The 27,603-nt window shown below is 44.1% G+C and overlaps 1 protein-coding gene across 1 annotated transcript in view; it reads right to left on the bottom strand.

Annotated features, from left to right (window-relative positions):
- Positions 1-27,603, bottom strand: part of FAM184B (family with sequence similarity 184 member B) — a 158,314-nt gene that overhangs the window by 71,247 nt on the left and 59,464 nt on the right. Inside the window, exons 2-5 of the mRNA XM_042936822.1 lie at positions 4,968-5,720; positions 4,077-4,212; positions 2,615-2,754; positions 1,884-2,090 (exon numbers count right to left, since the gene is read on the bottom strand). Of these exons, the coding sequence (XP_042792756.1) occupies positions 1,884-2,090; positions 2,615-2,754; positions 4,077-4,212; positions 4,968-5,720 (1,236 nt within the window). The remainder of the gene's footprint in view (positions 1-1,883; positions 2,091-2,614; positions 2,755-4,076; positions 4,213-4,967; positions 5,721-27,603) is intronic.

The raw sequence follows: 27,603 nt of genomic DNA, 5'->3' as shown, positions 1-27,603 counted from the left end.
AGAAACACGATTTATTTCTATGTGATTCATTTCCCAAATGGATTCATGCCCCCTGATTAAAGCCAAAATGGGATTTGTGCAGTCAGTCAGGCTTCGCTGACAGGTTACCAGGGCAACCTGTAGCTCTGGGAGCTATGGTTCCTTCCACTGACTGTGACTCTGGATAGAAAGAGCAGTCAGCTATTTGTCTGAGGATCGGGTTTGCGTGACCACTAGCAGCTCATGGGGAGGAAAATGCTTTCCAAACAGCTGCCTCCTGCTCAGCGCAGGGGTGGGAACCAGGGGTTCTGGACTTGGGCTATCAGATTTTTAAAAAATTTTTTTAAAGTTTTATTTTTTGAGAGAGTGACAGGGTGTGAGCCAGCAGGGAAGGGGCAGAGGGAGAGAGGAAGGGAGAGAATAGCAAGCGGGCTCCACGCTGGGTGCAAGCCTGATGCGGGGCTCGATCTCACGGCTGTGAGATCATGACCTGAGCCAAAATCATGAGTCGGTCACTTAACCGACTGAGCCAGGTGACCCTCGAGCTATCAGGTTCTAATACTAGCTCCAGCACTCACTGTCTGTGTGAGTTGATACGCAACATCTTTGAGCCTTAATTTTCTCATCTCTAAAATATGAATACCAATTTTGTCATCTTGTTGGGAAGATTCACTGTGTTTCTGAGACTGAAGTGCCTTATAAGTGTGGTGGTCATACACAATAAATTAAAAATTAAAAAGAAAGTATAGCAGGCGCTAACCAATATTAACATGCATTGTGTCAGCCGGTGCTCAGGGTAACTCAGCATAGCCACTGTTTATCCACCTTTTACTACATGCTGTGCACTGAACTAAGAGTTTTTATTTAATACCATAAGGAACCCATAACAAGCCTTCAAAGTGTTTGCCCTTATTTTAGAAATCATGTCTCAGAGAGGTTAAGTGACCTGGCCATGGTCATACAGCTGGTGGAAGTGTTAGGACTTCTTAGACCAGGACTAGTTTGGATCTTTCATGAGTTCATTTATTTACCCAACACACACATTTATTGAGTACCTACTACTCGTAACCGCCACACAACACTGCAATCGTCAGTGCTATCTGATTGTCTTTCAGCAAAAACTCAAAGCTGATAATGCAGGCTCTTGCATTATAAAGAGAGTAAGTTCACGATATTATTGATTTACACTTCATTCTTTTCCTAAAATGTCACAGACGTGAGTTGCTCTTCCCAGTAAACAGGAAGAGATGAAGCCTTGCATTTCTTCTCAGCAGAAAGCTGCCTCCTTTGGTAGAAAGTCGGAAAAGTACCCAGAGGCTGGGAATCTTCTCTCACGTTGGCAAGCCACTGATTAATTACCTTCATCTACCTGTTATGCCCCAGGCACACACTATGCTTTGTTTCTTTTCACACAGATTACCTCATTTAATCCTCGCAGCTCCTCTAGGAGGTGCTGTTATCGTCATCTGCTTTATAAATGAGGAACCTAAGGCACACAAGTTTTCCCTCTGAGGGGCCCAAGTTCAATAACTCAACTGTGCTCACAAAGCTCCTAGCAGAGCTGGGATTTGAATCCAGGCAAGTCTGCTAGGGCCTCAGTGCTTGCTTCATGTTATTTCTCTCTGTCTTTGCTGAGGAGAGTTGAATTTCCTCAGTTAAATGTTCAGAGGACACAATTCTACATCGTGTCAACGATTCTAGGCCCTGACCGGCTCACAGTCTAAGGAATGTCCCCGTCTCCTCTAAAAGACTCTGAACTGCCTTGGGCAGAGAAATAACTTAGATGTATACACAGCAGGAGCTCAGTAAATGTCCAAGGAAGGAAAGAAGAAATACAAGAGAAAAGGAGGGAGGTAGAGGAAAGGAAAAAGAATCGGAACAGGGTCTATGAAAGGGGGTCTCACCTTCTGCAGCTTCCTCCTCTCGGCCTCCACCGAAGAGCGAACCGATTTGATTTCTATGGCGTGCTTCTTTACCAAGTCTTCCAGGCGCTTCACTAGCTGGTCTTTGAGATGTTTCTTCTCCTCTTCTGTCTGATGTTTGATTTTACGAAGGTCTTCTTCATATTGCTTCTTCATATATTCCGTCTCAATACTTGCCTCTTTCTTGGTCTATAAAAAAGAAAAAGGGCCTTGTAAACCTGCCAGCATGGGGTGAGGAGCAGGGAATTACCATTTCTCTTGGGTACAACATTTACACACTGATTTTACAGCATGTAGCACAAGGTGCCATAAAGTTCACGAGACTATATATCTGATATTCGTAAGAGACCACTTTATCCACCTGAATCAGCAAAGGGCCCTTTGGAATAGTGTACCTATGGTCACAGGAGGAGATACTCCAGCCCACTATAGCAGTGTCTAAAGAATGCTTTGTTTTGACTGGGAACAGACAGTGGGAATCCCATGCAAGTTTCCCAGGAGCCGTCGATAGAAGTTCTGCTATATTCTTAGTCTCCTAATTTCAAAGGCAAGAAGTTAGCTGGAACTTCAGACCCATGCATTGACCCCTGAAACCATGGGACCTGCTTCTTCCAAGTGGCTCTGTCATAGTTAGGAGATTGGCCTCTGCCTGAAGCTCATTCCAGCAAAGCCTCCTGTGACTTCTCCATTCCCAGGGCTGGGTGAGACACTACCTGTGTCTCTGGGCCTCCTTTGGTACATGGACACTCCTTGGGAAAGTTCGGGTCCTGCTGAGGATGGAGACTGCGGCCTTCCAGGTCATTCGCCTTCCCTAGGACTTCATTCTCTGCAACTAGCTCTGTCTTCATTTCATCTGCAAGCATAAGTTTCAACATCATTTGAAATGTCCTTGGCCTTGGCCTCGTGTCCAAGGTCTTCTGCAGTCGGGTACCCATTCTGCTGTTTGACTATTCTACCCACCACTCTCGGATGGACTCCCCTGCTCTGTGGCCTTCTGGCCCCTCAAGCATAGTCAAGGTGGTGATTGTTGTCTTTGCTCAAGCAGCATCCCGAATGCTAGCTTCTTAAACAAGTCATTGTCAAAGCTTTTTGATTGTGCTTTCCATAGGTTAAAAAAAAAAAAAATGAACATATTCCTGGATAGATATACATTCAAAATATTTAAATGTAAAGGATAAAACAAAAAACAAATATAACTAGAAATGCTCACCGTTTTCTTCCCATATTCTCAGAGGTATCCAAGCCCTACTTTTGAAAACATTGCACTAAAGCCTCCACACACTTGTGGCTCCAGTTCGAACCTCCTCCTCCACACCCTTCCAGCCCATGGTGACCTCTTTTCAGGACGCTTCACTTCCCTGCAGCCTGGGCCACCGCATGATACCAAAGCATGCTCTGGGCTGTAGAGTCACTGTCCCATAAGCTCCCTGGGGGAAGAGCCTATGTTTTGTGCCTTCTTTATATCTCCTAGTATCAAGTTGATCACACTGTAGGTATTCAAGAACTTTCTGATGAGGGACTCTACTGGAAGGCCTCCTGGAGTCAGATATTCTGAGACACACACCAGTTATCCCATTAACCAGTGGCCTTGAGTGAGCCACTTACCCTTCCAGCCCCATCTCTTTGTCTGGACCATGGGAGATACTGACAACACCCACTCACAGAACAACTGGGAAGACCCAGTAACGTTGCTGTGTGAAATGATGGGAAAAGAATGAAGTGTTGCCCAAGCGTGGGGGAAAAGCCAATGCTGAGGAGTTCAGGCATGTGGTAGGCCTGGTGATGAAGCATTTGGGGGGGCAAGGTGTCCCTTTGCGTCATGCCTTTTAGCTATTTGCACTGTGGTGGCTCCAGATGGCAGCTCACCTTTGTCCTGCATGTATTGAGCTGGCCCACCAGGGGTCAGATCAAACAGCCCCGCCCCTGGCTCTGCTCCCTCAACAGTCTCAAGGCTGCAAAACTGTTGCAGGGCACCTGGGTGACTCAGTTGGTTAAGCATCCAACTCTTGATTTCAGCTCAGTTCATGAGATTGAGCCCTGCTGTCAGCACAGAGCTTGCTTGGGATTCTCTCTCCCTCTCTCTGCCCCTCTCCCACTCCCCCACTCTCACGCATGCACGTGCTCTCTCTCTCATAATAAATAAATGTTTAAAAAAGCTGTTGTAGCACATCCGACCGGTTTTCAGTGTTACATGACGTTCCTGCAGCATCAGTCTGTCTTTGGCAATGGCCAGCTTCTCCCCGAGTTTTTTTGCAGTGCTTTTCAACTCAGAGTTCTCCTGCCGAGCCTCCTTGAGCTGCACATCTAGGTCCTAAACAGACAGAAAGGGTCTCATTTCTCTGGGAACAGTTCTCTGTGGAGACATCCAATATACACAGAACCAGCATCACATCTGAAAGGTGGGTCAGTGCACAGCATAAGCTCTGCGTCCCTGCGATTCGGTGGCTAATGTTCATCAAATCCCTACTCATCCAGATTGGCTGTGTGACTTTGGGCACATATTTAACCTTTCTGTGGTGAGGATTAAATGAGATAAAGTCTCTGGGACAGAAAAAGTGCTCAGGGATTATTAGGAATATTAGCTGCTGCAAGTTTTAGAGACAGGGTGTTGTGAGCGTGTGGGGTTTGTCAATGATCTGCCTTGTCAATGTTCTGGCTGTCCAGGAAAGCCAAGTCCCAAGGAGTTTAGGACAGGCAAGTTGTTATGGAATGAAGAGGGCTATAGAATGCAGCTGACCAGAGAGGTTAGTCTTTAAGCCTCCCAATTTCTTTTCTTCTGCAAACTGTAAGTGTCTAAGCTCTCTGAGGTCAGGGAGCCCGCTCACCATGTGTCTCCTGGCCATAGCCCTGGGCCTGGCACATAGTAGGCATTCCGTAAATATTTGCTGACAGAATGTACTTGAACTCAAGGGAAATAAGAGGAGTCACTTTGGTAGAAGTTAAGGGCTTTGCACAAAGAGTTTAAAGCTCAGTAGATGTTAAAAACAGTTTTAACACACAGTAAGTGTTAAAATTAGGGACCACGAATATGATCTCATTTGCAAGCCATCCGAGCCCCTGCTTTACCTGGGTCCTCTCCTTCAGCTTCTGGGCATACTTCTTCAGGTCACTTATCTTGCGGCCCCTGTGCTCCAGATCCCCTTCTAGCTTCCTGACCTGAGCCTGCAGGGCCGACTCCTGGACCTGGAAGTTCTTGCGGAGGTCCGTCTCCTTCTCCTGCCACTGCCACAGGGCCTCACTCACGGACTGCTGCATGGCCTGCCGGATGGCCTCGGTGTCCCGCTCATAGGTGGCCTGCAGCTCCTCAGCCTTCCGGGCGTAGTCCTTGCTCAGCTGCTGGTTTTCCGCTCGCAGCCTCTCCACCTCCAGGAGGACGTCCCGCATCTCGTGGCCGTGGCCTGGCTCTCCCTTGGGCTCCGGGCCCTCCTGGGAAAGCTGGCCCCACTGGGGCGTCTCGTGGCTCGCCAGGTGCCGGAGCCTCTTCTCGTAGTCGGCCTTGAGCTCCAGCATCTCCTTGGAGAGGGTGAGGACCCGCTCGGCGTGCTCCGCCTCCACCCTCAGCTCCCTCTCTTTGGTCTCCAGCCTGCACGTGGCCGACTGAGCCAGCGCCTCCTGGGTCAGCCTCTTCTGCAGCTCCAAGGCGTTCTCCAGGGCCCGAATGCGCTGGAGCAGGGCCTCCTCCTCTGCGTGGCCCTGTTCCCGCAGGAGCCTGGCCTCGGTCTCCGCCACGGCCTTCTGGAGCTCCTCCCGGTGGGCTTCCCGCAGAGCCTCCACGCTGGCCTCCGCTTCATCCTGGCGGGTGTTGAGGGCGTAAATCACCTGCAGGAAAATCCACAGAGCCCAGTTAGTGAGAGGAGTGTGGATATGTGAGGGACGACGTGGCCAGAGATGCTTCTCTCCCATGGTAGTGACTTCAGCTGATCCCCACCAGCGGCACCTGAGAAGAGGATTTGTGTGGAAATGATTTAGTAGAAACTAGTAGAAACGATTTAGTAGAAACCCCTCCCGGGATGGGTGCCTGGGCGGCTCAGTTGGTTGAGCCTCTGACTCTTGGTTTCGGCTCAGGTCACAGTCCACGGTTGGTGAGTTTGAGCCCTCTGTTGGGGATCCCCGCCTGGGATACTATCTTTCCCTCTCTCTGTGCCCCTCCCCTGCTCTCTCTCTCTCTCTCTCTCAAAAAATAAACTTTAGGGATGCCTGGGTGGCTCGGTTGGTTAAGTGTCCAACTTTGGCTCAGGTCACGATTTCACGGTTCTTGGGTTTGAGCCCTGCATCGGGCTCTGTGTTGGCAGCCCAGAGCCTGGAGCCTGCTTTGGATTCTGTGTCTCCCTCTCTCTGCCCCTCCCCTGCTCATCCTCTGTGTCTCTCTCTCTCAAAAATAAATAAACATTAAAAAAAACTTAATAAATAAACTTTAAGAAAGAGATTTAAAAAAATTGTCCCCAGGAGAGACTAGTAAGGAAGCAGGGAGGTGAGACAGGAAAGTGGTGGAAGCAAAGTGAAGTGAGGGAGTGATTAATGCATAAAGGCCACATATCTGTGGCAGAGATCCATAGGGGAGTTCTGGAGTGCCATGGGAGTCCAGCAAAAGGTTTAAAGCTCAGATTTGTTAAAAACAGAAAACACTTTGGGGCACAAAAACAAACAACCCCCCCCAAAAAACCCAAAACATCAGAAAATAGAATTCAGCAGTATATAAAAAGGATTACACACCATGACCAAATGGGATTTATCCCAGGAATGCAAAGTTGATTTAACATCTAAAAATCAGTTAATGGAATGCACCATATGAATAGAATAAAAGACAAAAAGGACATGATTGTCTCAATAGACACAGGACAAGCATTTGGTAAAATACAACACCCCTTCATAATACCAACAACACTCAACAACCTAGAAATAGAAGGGAGCCTCCTCAATCTGGTAGAGGCAACAGCTTGCACTGTATCCATGGTGAAACACTGAGTGTTTCTCCATAACTTCAGGAACAAAACAGGGGCACTTTGTTATTGCAGAGAAGAGAAGGAAGGAAGGTGGGAGCATGGTAGGGCCCAGGAACTGGCCTGAGCAACAGGTAGATGTTTACTAAAAGGGAAAAGCTACAGGTAGGACAGGCATGGGGAAGAAAATCAAGAAATCTGTATTGAACAAATTTAAAAATAATTTTTAATGTTTTATTTATTTTTAAGACAGAGAGAGACACAGCATGAGTGGGGATGGGGCAGAGAGAGAGGGAGACACAGAATGGGAAGCAGGCTCCAGGCTCCGAGCTGTCAGCACAGACCCCGACGCAGGGCTCGAACTCACGAACCGTGAGATCATGACCTGAGCCGAAGTTGGATGCTTGACCAACTGAGCCACCCAGGAGCCCTGTCACACAGTTTCACACTTATAGACCCTTGACCTTTGTAGGTTGCTGTTTTTCCCTTGTTCATAAGTCTTGTCTGTTGAATTGGACTAGAATTTCATTATCAATTTCCCACTACTTAGTTAAGACTTCATTAATGGCTTTCAAATCCTATTCCTTATATCCCCAAGTTCCTCTGTGAGACTGAAGGCCGTTGAAAGGATCAAGGTAGAGGCAAAGCAGGTGGAGACCCCCCTGAACCAGAGAAGAACTGCTTTCACACTGGGGGGTTACCAGACATGGAGTTTATAAATAATCCAAAAGGTTTCCATTGCTTTAAAACAGTAAAACACACAGTGGCTTAGATGATTATGAGAATAAATCAATCAGAAACATGATATGAGAGAAAGTTTGGGGTAATTGTGTGTGTATGTATGTATATGTAATTATGAAATAGTTGTTGAAGAAGGCCAAATGGCACCACTAGAGCTGACACCTGTGATACGTTTAATAACAGTTTACCTTAAGACTGCAGAACTTGAGGGATGCCTGGGTGGTTCAATCAGTTAAGCTTCTAACTTCAGATCAGGTCACAATCTCGCAGTTCCTGAGTTCGAGCCCCGCGTCGGGCTCTATGCTGACAGCTCAGAGCCTGGAGCCTGCTTCAGATTCTGTGTCTCACTCTCTCTCTGCCTCTCCCCTGCTCATGGTCTATCTATCTGTCTCTCTCTCTCTCTCTCTCTCTCAAAAATAAATACATTAATTAATTAATTAATTAAAAAAAAAAAAGAAACCACATATCCAGGATGCTGCCTAAAATCTCAATTTTTTTAAGTTTATTTATTTATTTTGAAATAGACAGAGACAACACAAATAAGGGAGGCACAGAGAGAAAAGGAGAGAGAGAAAGAATCCCAAGCAGGCTCTAAACTGTCAGCACAGAGACTGACATGGGGCTCAAACTCATGAAACGTGAGATCACAAATTTGAGCCGAAATCAACAGACACTTTATTGACTGAGCTACCCAGGCACTCCTAAAATCTTCTTTTTCACCGTCTACATGTGACATACCTATTGGTTGGCTGTCTGTCTCCCTTCCTAAAATGTAGGCTCTGTGACAGAGGAGACTAGTCTTCTTTGTTCACTACTAATGATCCCTAGTGCCTGACTCAAGGTGAACACTCTAAAAATATTTCTTAAGTGGATGAGTGAATGAAGAAGGAATCAGAGCTCTATCTTGAACCATGTTGTTCTAAAGGTGTGAGATGAGCTTGACATCTTGTGAAGTCTTGGGAGAATAAGCACTGTTTCGAGAATGTGAATCTAATACTCTTTGATGTCAAGGTCAAGGGAAGGAAGCCCTTTTGTCCTCCCAGGAAGACTCGCCAATGAAATGAAGCTGCTGTCTCTACAACTCGTTCCTCTCATCACCCTTGCACACAATTTGGCCACCTTTGGTTTCTACGGCTTCTAATAGTTTGCACCTAAGAGTGTATCTGGAGTAACCGGATGTTGAAACTGGTAATGCCACTGGCTGTCATTTGTGTCAATAATAAATACCATTTTTACAGAGTTTACTAATATCCCTAGAACAAGGTTAGGTGCGGTATACACATTCATAATCTCAGAAAATCCTCATAGCAATGTTGCAAAGTTAGTATTTTTATCCCCATTCTAAGCATGAAAATTTGAGGTTCAGAGAAGTTTAGTAACTTTTGCAAGGTCACAGGAGATAAGAAATTTTCACGAACTCTGAAGCACATGCTCACAGCCTGCTACTACATTGCGTCTCCCAGTCCCATTCAACCACTTATTCCTTTATGCATTTACTGCACATCTCAGATGGACCAGATTCTGTTCTGGGCACAGAACATATGGTCGATAAGACAACTAAAGTTGTAGCCTCAGAAATATTATGATTCAATGGGAAAGTCAGACAAGAAATCGGTGAAGTTTCAATACCTTGTGGTAAGTGCTATGAGAGGGATCAGCACCAATTACTACGGAAACACAGAAGAAGGGGTCTATTTGGAAAGAAGACTTCCCGGGAAAAGTTAGCCTTGCCTACTCAATTGGGATGACCTATTTCCTTTTACATGTCAACCTGCATATAGGCAAGAACAGTATGGCTTCTGTGTATTGTCTCCTAGCACTTGGGAGGAAGTTGAGGGTGCCACAGTTTCATAATAAATAGATCTATTATGATCCTGTTGCAGGCCATCAAGGATTTATAATTTATTTCCACAGAGTTGCTGCAGGGGAACAGCCACCAAGCAGAGACCACATTTCGTAGCCCCCTTGTATCTACATGGGACCATAATTGTCAATGGAATGTAGCCAGATGTAGTGGTGTCATCTTCGGGCCAACAGTGGAGTTAAGGTGAAGAGGAGGGTTAAGAAGGGGGTATGGACTTTCCATAGTCTCTTTTTTCCATCTACAAACTTAATGAACAGGACTCAGAGGCTTTAGAAGAAGGTGGAATACAAGATGGAAGGCACCTAGGTCCTTGATGATTGATGGAAGACCATCTACTCACCAGGAGCACTGGCACTGATCTTTATATAAACAAGAAATAACCTATAGTATTGGGCCTCTGAAGTCCTGGCATTTATTTGTTCCAACAGCTACTGTTACCCTAGGAAACCTCACAGGACTCAGCATACAGTCAGAATCCTATGATTACAGTGAAAGTCTACAAAGTAAACTCAACAAAGGGAAAAGATGAATGGGGAGAAGTCTGGAGGAAACTAGGCTCAAGCTTCCAAAAGTCCTCCCCCAGTGGAGTCCTCTTCCAGCACAATCCCACAGGACTTGCTTAATTTCCCTATCAAAGCATTGTAACAACAACTGTGAAATACTGTTTACCAAAGGAGCTCATTAAAGACTGAGTACAGTTTTTACTGGGGGCTAGCCAGGTAGGCAACTTCTACTGGCAGTACAAAAATACCAGATTCCCAGGAGGAAAGCAAGTGCTCAGTATAAATCACACCATTTGCATAAACAGTTTAGGCATAGTGAGTCACTCTTAACAGTCTGGGTGGTGGGAACCCTCTGGAGAGCTAAGTTCCTAGATGCCAAGTGAGGGCCACTTTGCAAGACAGCAATCTAAGCATAAGCCATCTTGGGCCATCTAAGTTAACTCTTTCTGTGCGCCTAATACCCAACTGATAAAGATTCTCTTCAGTAGAGTCAAGCTTGTGCCATGAGTAAATCTGAACATAAATAAGGCTTTCTCATGGTGAAGAACAAAACATCCTTGAAAGGTTATTCCATGAAATTTGGCATAGGTGATTCCATGAAGGATAAAATCAACTGGTGTAGGTGGTGATCATAGAGAATGGAATTCCTACATTCATCTACAGCTGTAGAACAGAAAACTTAGTTGAAGATTCTGCATATCCTGATGCCACAAAAGCACTCAATGAAAAAAGAACCCAAAGAACTCAAAGAAGAACGAACTCCACCCGTTTGAGTAGAAACCACTGTCCTCTGGGTTTTGAGGACTATAACTGTTTCCAGCATTTGCTCATGTGAGTCTTCTCTGTCCTGTGAAAACTCTCCCCACATGCATACCCTTGAATTAACACAAGATCAGAGGTAGCAGAGAGGGTATCACACTGTGGGTGGGCACATGATGTCTGAGGGCTCTTGCACATATGCACGTTTACTCATGGCGGCTCCCAATGAAAAGTCCCCAACTAATCCCCACCAAGGGTCTCCTCCAATTGTTCTGTTTGCCTGAGATCCAGTTACAGAACTCCTGGAGTCCAGAAGTGCCCTCCTCCCTTTCCCCTCATGCCCTCACCTAGAAGGTTACTCCAAGGATAGTGTATGCACAAATAAGAAAGTATGTTATGTTATGTTATGTTATGTTATGTTATGTTATGTTATATTTCATATCATATTTCTCACCCTCTTTTACACAAATGTGCATTAATCTAGACCATGATTTTTTTTACCCTGCAATAGATCTTGGAGGTTATGTAATTCTGTACATAAAGCAATTCCTTATTTTTATTTTTGGCTGCTTCATATGCCATTGTATGGATGTGCTATAATTTATTTTTCTGCTGCTTTCTGATAGACATTGAGGTGTTTCTCCATGGAAGATTATTGATATGTTTCTTATTTCACTGTTAAGAAACAAACTTTTTTTCCTTTTCCATTCCTGCCAGTAAACTTGAGGTCTGCTTTTTGCATATGAAATTCTAATGTTTTTATTTATTTTTGAAGGAGAGAGAGAGACAGAGCATGAGCAGGGGAGGGGCAGAGAGAGAGGGAGACACAGAATCCGAAGCAGGCTCCAGGCTCTGAGCTATCAGCACAGAGCCCAATGCAGGGCTCGAACTCACAAACTGTGAGATCATGACCTGAGCCGAAGTCGGATGCTTAACTGACTGGGTCACCCAGGCGCCCCTGCTTATGAGTGAAATTCTAGAGCTTGGCGTTTAAAAAAACAACAACAACCCACATCTTCATAATTAATACAGAAGCCTAGTGAAGAGATGGAGGAAGAGTCTCCTCTTCTTGCAGGAGAAAGAGACACCATTTTGTGTCATAAACCTAACTCAAAAAATTTTGAGAACGTTCAAATGTGTCAAATTTGTCTTCCTGTGCAACATGGAGACATGTGTGAATGTTCACGACTATGACCATGGCAAGGGCATTCCTGGGGGGCTCCACTCGGATATCTTGCCTACTATCAAGACATCTTCTTCTTTTTCTATCTTCTCCACTTCCTCACTCTTGTAAGTTTGCTCTCTGAGTTTAACCTCTCTTTCTTTACCTGGTGCAATAGTCTGTTTTCATCTTAACTGCCCCCCACCACCACTGCCAATTTTTAACCTGAACTCCATGGCCAATCATTTCAACTACCTTCTTATTGACATCCTCAAACCTTCTGCCCATCTCATCTTTAGCCTCACATCCTTGGTATTCAAAACAGCAGATCAACCCAACCACCTCAACTCTTGTCAAATACTCCTAACTGGTCCGTAAGATTCCCAACCTCTGAATCACTATATTGCACATCTGAAACTAATGTAATACTGTATGTTAACTAACTAGAATTAAAATAAAAATGTTAAATAAAAAAAAAGAAACTTGACAAGTATGGATTTGAGGCAGTCTGGAACATTAAATAAGACCTTGTTAGACTGAAAAAAAAAAAATATGCCTGACTTCACCTGTGGTCTCCATGCTGATACCTTTAATCAATATGTCTTGAAGTCATTCCTTATTCCTTTTCCCTGTAAGGGCTATTTTAATTCTCTACCACATTTCATAGGCCACATCCCCAATTCTTGGCCCATTCCTATTCTACCATACAGTGTTATCTCTTGCTTTTTGGAGGAGCAGTCATTAAGAGCTTGAGCTCCAGGGCTAGCCAACCTAGGTTGGAGTTCCAGCCTCACTGTTTCCTACCTGGTGACTTGGGAAGATAATTCAACCTCTCTAGAGCTCAGTTCCTTTAACAGCAAAATGGTATTAACAAAGGGAACCTGGGTGGCTCAGTCGGTTAAGCATCTGACTTGATTTCAGCTCAGGTCATGATCTCACAGTTGTGGGACTGAGCCCCATGCTTAAGATTCTCTCTCTCCTTCTCTCTCTGCCCCTCCCCTGCTCTCTCTCTCTCTCTCTCTCTCTCTCTCTCAAAAATAAATAAATAAACATTTTTAAAAATGACATTAACAACAGCATCAATCTCTTAGGGCTATATTGAGAACTACATGAGAGAATGCACCGAAACACTAGATATTGAATAACTGCATAATTAATGTACCTGAGATCCAGAGAAAAAAAGACTTGAATTCTTAACCATAAGCTGGGAAAAAGTATTTAGTGCAGTGTTGGGGCAGAAGCAGACTGGTACAGTTAAGGAGAGAATGGAGGGCAGGGAAAGGGAGGTGACTGATGGGTGCCTACTATTCCTCAAAGACACTGGTGAAGGGAAGGGGAACAGAGCAGATAGACAAACAGGATCAAAGCAAGTGGGAGGCACTAGAGAAAGGCAGATGAGAAGAATTTAGAAGAATGGAAAAGATGCAATATAACTAAGTTTTATTTGGAACCATTGGAAAAAAGTATAAGACATTTCACTTCCTATATAAAGTGTCCTTTAGTCCCCTACAAACAATAGAAACTTACTCCATTCATCTTTCTTCCAGTGCACTTTGCAGCACTTGGTTGTTATGGTCCTTTCATGTCACAAGATGGACACTTGGGTGCTAGATGTTGAAGTAAAATGTGAGCTTCATCAGAGTAGGGACCTCAGGGACCCTCAACAGGACCTTCTATATTACATAGTTCCCAGGCACCTAGTATAGTCAATGTCCGGCTTGATTCAGGTTCTCAGAGTGTTTACTGTTAAACAGAAGGAGGACTTTGTAAAGGGGTAGTGAAAGACTAAAAGAATAGGATTCGAGAAGGGAGACCTGCAGGAGCAGAGGCCCTCAAGTGGGAACATACAGGAAAAAAGATAACAATGAAAATACTAGGCTTGGAATCTCTCCTGCCTGAGTTCAGATCCTGTTTGTCATTCGATGTATGGACCCAGATGCTATTTGCTATCTGTGTCACCTTGCACGTGCTATATCATCTCGCTGAGTCTCAGTTTCCTCATTTGTATAAGGGGGAGAATAAGGGGGAGCTTTATTGAGTTATTGAAGAATTAAATGAGATACTGCTCTAAGGCATGTTGCATGGTGCCGGGCTCACATTAAGCATCTGATGAGACTCCGCTGTTACTATTATGGTTTCCCGTAGGGCACTTTAATCCTGACAGAGGTCCCTGCAGCAGTGGCATTTCTCCTAAGGAAGGCAATATGGTAGGAACAATGGAGCTGGCCAGGATCCTCTGGAATGAGATGGGCGTAGGTTTACCTTCCTGGTAGCAGAGATTGCTGGTGTGCCCAGTATCTGTTTCTCTCCTACATCCTTAAAAATAGAAGGTTTAGGGGTGCCTCGTGGCTCAGTAGGTTAAGCGTCTGACTCTTGGTTTCAGTTCAGGTCATGATCTCACGGTTGGTGAGTTCAAGCCCTGCATCAGGCTCTGTGCTAGCAGTGTGGAGACTGCTTGGGATTCTCTCTCTCCCTCTCTTTCTGCCCCTCCTCCACTCGTGCTGTCTCTATCTCTCCCAAAATAAACTTAAGAAAAAAATAGAAGCCCTAACCTTTCCATGGGAAGTTTGCCACAATTCTCAGCTTCCCTTCCAGCTCTGAACAGCCATGTGATCAAGTTCTGCCCAGCTGGATATAAGCAGACATGTCATTCCTTTCTTCCAGGATGGGTCCTCTATTTCTGAGCGGTCTTCTTGGACCATGTTGTGAACACCATGGGCTAAGATTGGCAGAACAATGAGATAAGAGGAGCCAGGGCCTTTGCTGCCGTGGAAGGCCATGCCAGCCCTGGACTGATTTCAACTGGATTGCATTTGGGTTTTCTGTCACTCTCAGAAAACCTAATTCAGTTGATATATATACTTTCTGACTCTTATCTTTTTAAAAAACTGTTCAAGTTATTTAACTTTTTGGAAACTGTTTCTTGCCTATAAAATAGACCTGTTTTTTAAGGATACGATAGGATTACATCTCTGATGTTCTGGCACATAGTAGGTACTCATTAAATGTTTCTTCCTCCTCTCTTCTCATGTTCTGCTCTCAAAAAGAAACGTCCCCCCTTTTTGGAGACTCAATCTGCTCCTCCCGCCGCCCTCTACGTCTGCAATTGTTGAGCAGAATTGGAGCAGACCCACCCTTTCTCTGGGCTTGGTGCCATGCTTTCTTTCACTCACCACCTAGCCAACTGAAACATCAAAGGAACTGCCCGAACCTCATTTATAAATCCACCTCCTCAGTAGGAGGCCGACTTCAGAATCCATCAAGGGACATGAATAATTTAGCAGCCAAGAGAAATACTGAGCCAGTCACAGTCTTCCCAAGGGTTTTAGAAATCCACTGCTAATGGTTTGATTCCGGAGAAAATTTCAGCAGAGGGCCTGTGAGGGTCTTAGAGGTTGAGTATTGTAGGTTTAACAAAGTCATAATTTATGTATTATGTGCATGAGATCCTGAGGAAGTTTTCCATCAAGTCTGGAAGCAGGAGTCAGAAGTGAAATAAAAAAGGAAGGAAGGAAATAATATTTATTGAGTGCCCAGAGTATAAGCTTCACTGGGCCAGGTAACTGACATAGGATTTTTCAATTAATCTTTTTTAATTATTTTTTTAAGTTTATTTATTTATTTTGAGAGAGAGAATGCAAGTGAGAGAGGGGTAGAGAGAAAGAGAGAGAGAATCCCAAGCAGGTTCTGCACTGTCAGTACAGAGTCCAATGTGGGGCTCGGACTCACGAAACATGAGATCATGACTTGAGCCAAAGTTGGACACTTAACCAACTGAGCCCCCAGGCACCCCTTCAAATAATCTTCTAATGATTCTAGAAAGTGACCATTCTCATGATTATCCCTATTTTACAGGAAGGAAACTGACAATTTTGAGGAAACTGACATTGGGTGGCCTAACTTAATGTGCAAGGGTCCTACGGCATGGTGCTCACTAGGAGCCTTTACAGACTACTGGATCTGGCTTCATATCACAGCTCCACCACTTTCTAGCTGTGTGACTTCGAGTATGTGATTGAACCTCTCTGATTCTCAGTAACCTCATCTAAGGCGTGGAAAACGCAATGCCTACCTCATAGATTTGCTTAGAGATTAAAATGACATAGTGAACCTAAAACCCTATAGCAGTGTTTCTAGCACACAATAAACACTCAAAATATGCTGTTATTATTTTTACTATTATTGATATTATTGCCAAAAGTCATTGAGCTAAAAAGTAAGGGTGCTGGAATTCAACCCCAAACCCTTCTGGATCTAAAATTAAAAGAAACAGAAGCATAACTGTGGTTAGAAAAGAGCTGGTAATATTCTTCCCTACAAGATTTTTTGTAGCATTTACCACATTTGCAGAATTTAGCAGTCACGGTGCTCAGCCCCGGAAAAACAGAGAAAACTGAAAATCATTCTATTTAGGAACTTGTATGAGATATGGTAGATGTATTATTTGTCCATTTTTTTTCCCTTTCCCTCCCCTTCCTGACCATGGCCCTCCCAGTCTATGGACCTCATTTACTTGAATCCCTGTTGGGCTTTATTTATCACTTGCTTTGGCAAATGGAATTTGAGAGTACTTGTTGCAAACAGAGGCTTTAAATGTGTTCGTGTTTTGGCTTGCCCTCTTGTGCTTCTACCTTTTGCCACTGGAAGAGTACACGCAGGGTAGCCACAGTTCCCAGAATGAGAGACAAGTGGAACCTTCCAGACCTCAACTCAAAGCCTGGAGCTATCCTGGTTCAGCCAAGTTCAGCAGAGAGCCGCTGAGCAGCAGCCAGGCTGAGCATGAAACAAACCACTGTTGTTGGAGGCCACTGAGATTTTAGGGTTGTTTATAACACAGCGTTATTGCCAGGAAAACACAAAGAGAGAGAGAAAGAAACAAGTAAGACAACTAGTATATTGGGGCACCTGGGTGGCTCAGTCGGTTAAGCGTCTGACTTCGGCTCAGGTCATGATCTCACAGTTTGTGGGTTCCAGCCCCATGTCGGGGTCTGTGCTGACAGCTGAGAGCCTGGAGCCTGCTTTGGATTCTGTGTCTCCTTCTCTTTCTGCCCCTCCCCAACTTGTGCTCTGCCTCTCTATGTCTCTCAAAAATAGATAGATAGATAGATAAATAAATGTAAAGACAACTAGTATATTTAACAGTATCTGATGTACTTTGCTAGCAGTCTTCAGGGGCACAGGGAAAGGCACAGGAAAGCAAGGATCACACTGCCCAGTAATCCTCCCCGACCTTCCATCCTGCATCATCATTAATGGATCACTCCCACCAACATATAAATGTGCTGTAATTTTTTTCATTAACAAAAATCCTTCTTAATCCCAGTCCCCCATTTTTCTGCACCCCTTTATAAAGACTTCTCAAATACTTTGTTTGTACCTATTGTCACTAATTCCTTCCACCCTCTTCTCTCTTGAACCCTCTCCAAACAGGCTTTCAAGCTGACCAATCCACCAAGCCAACTCCTCACTCTTTCACTAATGATCTCTACATTGCTAAAACAGTAGCCAATTCTGAGTCTCCAACTGTTCAACTTTTCGGCAGCTTTTTGACATTAGAAATCACTTCCTCCTCCCCAAAACAGTCTTCACTTGGCTCCCATAATACATCGTCCACCTACTGACCACTGGCCACTCCTCATCTGGCTAGTTCCTCATCATCTCTCACCCTTCAAATAGGGGTTCCCCAAAGCTTAGGCCTCAGATTGCTACTCTTCTCTACAAACATTCCTTTGGGATCTTATCCAAGCTCATGATTTCATGCATGCTTATTTGCTAATGACTCCCAAATTAAATGGCCAGGTTGGACCCATCAGCTGAACGTCCGACTCATGTATCCTCTTGCTTACCAATATCTTCACTCGGATAGCTAATATACATCTCACATTTAATTCTGGATTTTTCCTTCAAAACCTGCTCCTCCCACAATGTTCTCCATCTCACCTCATGCAATATTCTCCAACTCCCTCCGTCTAGTTGCTTAGGTCAAATTTTGGAGTTGACCAACAAGTTCATGAAAAGATGTTCAACACAATGTCACTCATCATTACGGAAATGCAAATCAATACTACAATAAGATAGCACTTCACAACTATCAGGATGTTTTTTGTTTGTTTGTTTGTTTGTTTTGAGAGAGTGAGGGCAAATGGACAAGGGGCAGAGAGAAGGAGAGAGAGAATCCCAAGCAGGCTCTGCACTGTCACTGCAGAGCCTAATAGCTTAATTCAGGGCTTGAACTCACACACCATGAGATCGTGACCTGAGCCAATCGTGACCTACCACTTAACTGACTAAGCCACCCAGGTGCCCTAGGATGGTTATTTTTAAAAAAACAGAAGACAAGTGTTGATGAGATGTGGAGGAATTGGAACCCTTGTGCATGGCTGGCAGGAATGTAAAGTGGTGTAGCCACTTGGAAAACGGTAGGAGGGTTCCTCAAATAATTAAACGTAGAATTACCAGTTGATACAGTAATTATACTTCTAGAGTTTCAATTCCAAGAGAATTGAAAGCACGTACTTGAACAGGTATGTGTACACCCATGTTCACAGCATTATTCACAATAGTCAAAAGACAGAAACAACCCAAGCGTCCATCAGTGGATGGATGGATAAACAAAATGTAGTATATACATACAATGTTATTCACACTTAAAAAGAAATAAATTCTGGGGCACCTGGGTGGCTCAGTCAGTTGAGTGTCTGACTCTTGGTTTCACCCCAGGTCATGATCTCGCCGTTCATGAGTTCAAGCCCCATGTCAAGCTCTGCACTGATGGTGCAGAGTCTGCTTGGGATTCTCTCTCTCTCTCTCTCTCTCTCTCTCTCTCTCTCTCCCTTTCTCTACGCCCCTCCCCTGCTCACACACACACTTTCTCTCAAAATAAATAAATAAACTTAAAAAAAAAAGAAGTTCTGACATATGCCAGAACTTGGATGAACTTTGAAGACATTATGCTAAGTGACATAAGCCAGTCACGAATGACAAATGTTGTGTGATTGTTTATATGAGGATCCTAGAGTAGTCAAATTCACAGAGACAAAAAGTAGAATGGTGGTTGCAGGGGCTGGAGGAAGGTATGGGAATGTGGAGTTATTGTTGACAAGGTATAGAGTTTCAGTTTAGGAAGACGAAAAAGTTCTAGAGCTAGCTGGTGATAATGGTTGCACAATGTGAATGTACTTAAATGCCACCGAACTATACATTTTAAAATGATAAATTTTATGTTATTTATATTTTGTCAGAATAAAAACATGTTCAAAATTTCCTGGCTCAAATATGTCTCTCCCATCCCACATCCACTCCCTGAATGTGGCCACTTCTCACCTTCCCATCCTCCCCTTAAACTGAGTCATGAGCACCTCCCACCTGGACCACTGCAATGACCTCCCAACTCTTGCTTCTGCCTTCCCCATACAGTCTGCTAAAAGTCAGCCAAATCATGTCCCTCCACTGCTCAAAATCTTCCCCTTGTTTCCAGTGCACTCAGGAAAAGTCAGGGCCTTAAAATGGCCAAAAGGGGGTTACCTGACCTGGCTCCCCATGACCTTTCTGAGCTCACCTCATGCTCTTTCTCAATCCTCCCACCTTCCACTGCACTGACATCCTTGCTACGCCTCAGTCATGCCATGGACTTCTCTCTGTATCTGTGCATATATTGTTGCCTTTTGGGGATTACCATCCTTCCATCTGACATCTACATGGCTTTGGGTTTCTGCTCATATGCCACCTTATCGGTGGTACCTGCCCTGATTACCCCAAAGCCTTGCTCTCCCCGTATCTTTCCCCTTTGATTTTTCTCCATGTCACCTTCATCTGACATATTATATATCTAACATATTTTTAAAAATTTACTTATTTGCCTCCCTCTCCAGAAAATGAATTGTATGCAGAGACTTTCGTCTGTCAAGTCCACTACTAGATCCCAGAACAGTGCCTGACATGTGCAAAGGACCCTGTAAATATTTGTCGAATAATGAAGTTTCTCTTTATCCTAGCAGAAAGGCGTCAGAATGAGTTGGGTTTAAAAAGATGAGCAGTTGTCAGCTAGGTGGGCAGGGAGGGGAGGAGAATACAGGTAGGGGGAGTCTCAGAAACAGCAGGTAGCACAAAAGCATGACACAGAATGGGCTGGGAAGGGACACAGAAGGGGAGCCCTCCTGGGGAGGAACACTAGCAGAAAGGGGAGGACAGTGTAACACAATGCTGGACAGGCAGGCAGGGCTTGGACCCTCAAGGCTGCAGCATCCATGTTAAGGGGTTTATCCTGTGTGCCTAACACGTAGTGATCATGTAGATTCCCATGGGACCTTGCTCCCCAGGAAGCCTGGTGTGGTAGGTCGTGGGGTCGAGGTGGCGGTGGGGCAGGGATCTGCATTTTTCACATTCATCTGCAGAGTCCTCAGACCCTGAAAAATGATGTGTGCATACATTGGGGAACTATGTTTACATGTCTTGCAGGAAGCTTTTCTCATAAGATTCTGCCTGTCTGTAATGTGGTGAATAACACACTCCGTAATGGTTAATTTGATGTGTCAGCTTGATTAGGCCATGGGATGTCAGCTATTTGGTTAAACAGGATTCTGGGTGTGTCTGTGAGTGTTTCTGAATGAGATTAACATTTGAATCAGTAGGCAGAGTGAAGCGGACTGCCCTCCCCAGTGTGGGTGGGCCTCCGCAGCTCCAATGGAGGACTGAATAGAAGGAAAGGCCGTGGTGAGGGAGAATTCACTCTGACTGCCGCATGTGGAATCAGTCTTCTGCCCTTGGACAGGGCACCATTGGTTCTCCTCAGGCCTGCAGACTTGGGGCTGAAATTTACACGGCCAGTGCTCATGGGTCTCCAGCTTGCCAGACCAGACATCAGGGGCCTCTCCGCTTTCATAACCTGGTGAGCCAATTCCTTATAAGAAATCATTCACAAAAAAAAAAAAAGAAAAAAAGAAGAAAAAAAAACAAAAACAAAACCAAAAAGTTCCATCGACTATTCTAGGTGCTATACATTTAAAAAAAAAAAGAAATCATTCACACGTGTACATGTGTGTGTGTGTGTGTGTGCAAGTGTGTGTATTCTGTTTCTGTGGAGAACCTAATACACTCTCCAGTTCATAAGTTTGGGACCACCGCCCTGGCTGCAGAGTGGAGTCCCGATATAATGGGGGCAGGAAGAGGACTGCAGGATGCCCAAGAACAAGCTGGGGGTGGCAAAAGTTGGAATTAGAGCCAGAGAAGGGAAGAAGTACCAGGAAGGATGGCAGACCTAGAGATGCTCTGTATGTGGGGTGGGGAAGAGGGAAAAGAGTCCAGAGGATTCTCCTGCTTGCACGACTGAGGGGGTGTCCATTCCACCCCACCTTGGAAACATAGCATCGTAGGATGCGAGAACACGGAAAGGCTGTGGTCCTTGCTCTTGACTCAAATGTCTGCACACATGGTGGAGCCCCAACTTCCTGGCACCAAGTCAGAATAGAGGACTAGCTAGCTCTTAAGAAGGAAGACCTGAATTTGAGTGCCAAAATGCCCAGAAAGAGCAGAGGTCATGAGGTTGCTACCCCTTCCTTTGTGGAAATGGGATAGAACAGGTTCCAAGTAAGGCTGGGCTCCTGTAGGAAAATGGGCTTGGGACAGACTCCTAGATGGAGTCCTTGATGCTAATTAAAATCTCACCATTATCTTGGGGCACCTGGGTGGCTCAGTTGGTTAAGCGTCTGACTTTGGCTCAGGTCATGATCTCATGGTTCATGAGTTCCAGCCCTGCATCAGGCTCTGTGCTGACAGCTCAGAGTCTGGAACCTGCTTTGGATTCTGTGTTTCCCTCTCTCTCAAAAATAAACGTTGAAAAAAAAAAATCTCCCCATAACCCATCAGAGAGCCATTGCTAGGTACCTAGCTGCACATGGCTGTGCTGGGAGGCTTAGGTTTCTGAGTAACTGACGCCCACTGTCTCTCAAACCAGTTTAGACTGAGACTTAGCTAAAAGGTGAGTGCAGTTTCTCCAAAGGATCTTTTTTTTTTAATGTTTATTTATTTTTGAGAGAAAGAATGCAACAGAGCATGAGCAGGGGAGGGGCAGAGAGAGAGGGAGACAGAGTCCAAAGCAGGCTCCAGGCTCTGAGCTGTTAGCACAAGCCTGATGCGAGGCTCAAACCCACAAACTCAGGGGTCATGACCTGAGCCGAAGTCCAACGCTTAACCAACTGAGCAACCCAGGCGCCCCTCTCCAAAGGCTCTCAATTAGAGCACCTTCTTTTCCTGGTCCAGGCCTGCTCTCACAGAGACATGGGCCTTCCTGCCTTCTAGTCAGCTGCACTAAAGCAGATGTGGGACCTGGAAAGTGGCCATCTTGTCTTGTAAACATGGAATTATTTGTTTACAGCTTTTTGGAAAGGGAAGACTAGGGATAGTTCCCTTGGTTAGCTAACCTGGTCAATGGATACGAGTATGTTAGTCATACTTCCTTTGTGGATAAAGCCAATCCAAAGAAATCTTAACACTGCTCACAGGGAATATTGTAACAGACAAGTAATCCAAACTGGGGCATCAAAATCTATAACAGCGCACACAAATGAAATTGTGTGAACTCAAAAGCAGAAACAGCAGTTCTTCAAGTTCACCTGTTTAAATTACGATTTTATAAAGTTAAATTCTGAAAGCAGGTTGTGTGTGTATCTATACAGACATGCATATCCATTTGCTCCATACAAATGGTGTAACAATGAGTGCTAATGTTATTTTTACATAGCACTTTACAGTTCACAAAGCAACTTTAAAGGTAAACCCCACAGCATGAAAGATAAATATATTGAATGCTCATTCTAAATGAATTTTTATTTTCTTCACTGTTCTCTGGGGGAAAAAATCTCCTTAAGAATTTTCCAATCCATTTATTGTACCTTCTGCATAATGTTCAGTAAATGGTATGTTTCAGGCTAAATATTCTTGTCCAAATAACACCTTAAAACCCAAAGACCCATTTACAATACTCGGGTCTCCTTTGCAAATTGTCTTCCCAGCCATAGCTGAGTTTCTGTGCTGTGACCATGGGTGGCCTTGAGTACTACAGCAGGGAATTCTTTTACATTTTATCTTGTTAATGTTTTTTTATTTTGAGAGAGAGAAAAAGCATGCACGAGCAGGGAAGGGGCAAAGAGAGAGAAAAGAAAGACTCCCAAGCAGGCTCCATGCTGTCAGCACAGAGCCCGACATGGGGCTTAAAGTCATGAACCATGAAATCATGACCTGAGCCAAAATCAGGAGTAGGTAGCTTAACCTACTGAGACACCCAGGTGCCCCCTCAAGCAGGGAGTTCTGCTAGATGCTCTGTTCGATTCTCAATTTATGGGTGATGGGTAGCATGGCTCACTTAACCTTCGCACAAGAAATGGAAGAGCCACACTGGGGCAAGCTCACAGACCAGACCATCTTTTGTCTCTGGCTTGTCCTATCAGGAGCATCTGTGAGAAAACAGAGTCCACAGAAGCCAGCCACAGCAGGGGCCTCAAAAAGTTAGAGTAGATTCAGTTAAAATTAAAGATATAAAATTGAAGAGGCAAGATGGTGTTTTAAAATCACACACACACATCAACAAAGAAAAGGGTCAAGAATATACCAGAATATGACCAGAGTGATCTCTGGATGGTACAAAATGAAGGGTGATCAATTTTTCTCCTTTTTTGTTTTTTGTTTGTTTTTCTGCATTCTCCAATTTTTTCTATAATGAGTGTGTACTTCAGTTATATCAGAAAAAAAAATCTAGGTGTTTTTCTTTTATTTTAAGGTTGGGATATACCACTGAACTGTTCAGCATCAATTAATCCACAAGGGTCTGGCCTGAGGCACAAGCCCTGGAGGAACAGATTCTGACAGAGAAGAATCAAGTCCTGACGCCTCGTCCGACCATGCTGCCTCCACCTGGCTGGTCTATTTTGGTCTGAATGGCCCAATGATAAATGTGTTGTCTTTTCCATTAAGGTCTCTAGTTCTACAAAGAAGAGTTTAAGAAACTTCAGCAAGTGGTTCTGGGAAAACTGGACAGCGACATGCAGAAGAATAAACCTGGACCACTTTCTTACACCATACACAAAAATAAACTCAAAATGGATGAAAGACCTAAACAAAGGACAGGAAGTCATCAAAATCCTCGAGGAAAAAGCAGACAAAAACCTCTTTGATCTTGCCCGCAGCAATTTCTTACTCAACACGTCTCCAGAGTCAAGGGAAACAAAAGCAAAAATGAACTACTGGGACCTCATCAAAATAAAAAGCTTCTGCACAGTGAAGGAAACAATCAGCACAACTAAAAGGCAACCGACAGAATGGGAGAAGATATTTGCAAATGACATATCAGATAAAGGGTTAGTATCCAAAATCTACAAAGAATTTATCAAACTCAACACCCAAAGAACAAATAATCCAGTGAAGAAATGGGCAAAAGACATGAGTAGACACTTCTTCAATGAAAACATCCAGATGGCCAACCAACACATGAAAAAATGTTCAACATCACTCCTCATCAGGGAAATACAAATCAAAACCACAATGAGATGCCACCTTACACCTGTCAGAATGGTTAACATTAACAACTCAGGCAACAATAGATGTTGGCAAGGATGCAGAGAAAGAGGATCTCTTTTGCATTGTTGGTGGGAATGCAAGCTGGTGCAGCCACTCTGGAAAACAGTATGGAAGTTCCTCAAAAAACTAAAAATAGAAATACCCTATGACCCAGCAATTGCACTACTGGGCATTTATCCAAGGGATGCAGGTGTGCTATTTCAAAGGGACACATGCACCCCCATATTTATAGCAGCACTATCAACAATAGCCAAAGTATGAGAAGAACCCACATGTCCATCAATGGATGACTGGGTAAAGAAAATGTGGTATATATACACAATGGAGTATTACTCGGCAAACAAAAAGAATGAAATCTTGCTATTTGCAACTACATGGATGGAACTGGAGGGTATTATGCTAAGTGAAATTAGTCAGAGAAAGACAAAAATCATATGACTTCATTCATATGAGGACTTTAAGAGACAAAACAGATGAACATAAGGAAAGGGAAACAAAAATAATATAAAAAACAGGGAGGGGGACAAAACAAAAGAGACTCATAAATATGGAGAACAAACTGAGGGTTGTTGGAGGGGTTGTGGGGGGGGGATGGGCTAAATGGGTAAGGGGCATTAAGGAATCTACTCGTGAAATCATTGCTTCACTATATGCTGACTAATTTGGATGTAAACTTTAAAAAATAAAAAATAAAGTTAAAGAAAAAAAGAAGAGTTTAAGAGAGTCTTGTTGCTGCTGTGGGTGTAATGATGTGTGAAAAACTTTGATCCAGGAGATAGGGAACCACGGGTCACAGACAAATAATGGATGCCAATGTTCGGTGGCCACTCTCTGCTTTCAGAGATGAGCTCTTGAGGTCAACCTCGCATAAACCTCTTCGGGAAACAAATGTAACAACAGCAAGAGCATTTGGCTTCTGTAAACCTGAGAGCCAACCTGCTGTCTGTACTGTCTCAACAATTCTGGAATAGTCCCCTCAAACCACTCTCCCCATGACTACTCAACTTGACAACCCCTTCACCCCTTGCTCACCAGAGTGTTCTTTCTAAATCTAAGGGCTGACTATATGACAGTCCTGCTTAACAATCCTCAGAGGCTCCTCATCACCCACAGCAGTGGCTCTCACCTTTTGCTGTCCCAGTGTCCCTGATGGTAGGAAATGGCCTATGGGGACTCACCACTGTAGAGCCTGTTGGTTTTGTTGGGACAGTCATGACACACTTTTGTGTGTCCAGATGCCAAACCCTGGGCCAGGCAACTAGCAGGCACACAGTAGGTCCTCCGTGACAGGTTGCTGAAGTGAACTAGCTGGGACTGTTACACAGCACTGTATCCTCCCCACCTGGCAGAACCCCTCGTCCAGAATTTGACAGAAGATAAATGAATGAATAAGTGATGGACAAGTGAATGAAGAACTCCATGTGACAGAGAGGGGACATCACTCAAATGTGATACACGCAAGTGATATTATATAGAGCTGCCTTGGAAGAGAGGCACACAATTCTTATCTTCATCTAACTAGTGAAAACAATTTTAATCACCCCAGGTAGTTAAGTCAGAAAATAATAGAAATTATTCTTCAGTAAACATTTAGTAAGCATCTAATATGAGTCTGACCTTGAATCTAGAGCTCTTTTCATTCCGTTCAAATCCAATAGCTATCTGTGGGGTTACAAAAACCCTTAATAGAACATTCTGTGGGTGAGCATCTAAGAGGTTGCCAGGATGGGTTCTGATAATAACATTAAGTATAAAATCATGTCTATTTTCACTGATGGTGACAGTCTTCTTTCTCTTGGCTGAGTTCCCTGAATCAATCTTAAGTCTTTCAGCATCAGAAAGCCCAAAATACATTTGTTACATACTCCTGAAAGTCCCTTCTTTGCTTTTAAAAGAGAAAGAAAGATCCAGAGGTCATGGAGTAATGCCTTCCCTGCATTTCTTGGCCTGATCCTTCTTGACCCAGTAAAAATATGTGAAACTCCCCTTTAAAATCTTTATGTTTTAGGGTCACCTGGGTGACTCAGCTGGTTAAGCATCCGACTTCGGCTCAGGTCATGATCCTACAGTTCATGGGTTCGAGTCCCACGTTGGGCTCTATGCTGACAGCTCAGAGCCTGGAGCCTGCTTTGGATTCTGTGTCTCACTCTCTCTCTCTGCCTCTACCCCACTCACACTCTCTCTCTCAAAAATAAATAAACATTAAAAAAATTAAAATCTTTATGTTTTAGCAACCAAATCCTAGCAATGTACAGATTTAACAATCAGGGCTCTTCTAGATACAAAAACAGAAAATCAAATTCACCAGGTTGGGGAAAAGAAGGCAATTAATTGGTTCATGTACCTGAAAAGTCCAGAGCCAGTTCTGGCTTCTGGTACAGATAGATCCAGGCTCTCAAATGTCTATTGACTCTATCTCTTTCCATCTCATAGTTTTGCTTCCCTTTGAGCTGGCTTTATTCTTCAGGAGGTTCTTAGCAAAGTAGCCACAGGCAGCTTCAAGAATACATTTTACCAACTTAGCATGCCCCTAGAAAGAGAGTGCCTTTGTCAACCACTTCAACAAAGTCTCAAGGTATTCACCCAAGAAGAGTCATGGTTTCTAACACTAACTTCTGTGGCCAATGAGATAGAATATACTGATCAGGTAAGCTCAGGTCATGTAGGATCCAGGAAAATGGGGCCTACCTGCCTCAACCATATGGTCTAGAGACTGAAGTGGGGGACACTGTGCCAGCACGAACAGATGTCCACTACAGCCAGTACTCCTGGGAAAGACAAGATCTTCAATTTCTCTGAGAAAATGGTTTCCTCTCCTAGTAAACAGAATGGTCAAACTGAACTGATACTTCACAAAGGGAATGGATGTGAACGAGGGAGTCCAAGGTCAAATAGGCCTGAAAAGGATTTGGGCACCTCTGTTATAAAGATACTTGTTTAGCTGTCTCTACCCACAGAAGGTAGCCATTGAGTTCTTTTTCTTATGCATAAAACCTTGGATTGCGAGCAACTTGTTCTGCGAGTGTTCTGCAAGACGAGCAAACATTTCTAATAAATTTTAACTTGATAAAGGAGCAATGTCTTGCAATATTAGTAGTATGTGATGCCGAACATGGCATGATCACAACTGAGCCAATGGTTCCTGAAATTCTCTTTGATATAC

The sequence above is a fragment of the Panthera leo genome, chromosome B1 (assembly GCF_018350215.1).
Source record: "Panthera leo isolate Ple1 chromosome B1, P.leo_Ple1_pat1.1, whole genome shotgun sequence".
Classification (NCBI taxonomy): domain Eukaryota; kingdom Metazoa; phylum Chordata; class Mammalia; order Carnivora; family Felidae; genus Panthera; species Panthera leo.
Note: the sequence above shows the minus strand (reverse complement) of the source record. Positions and strands in the feature narration are given on the sequence as shown.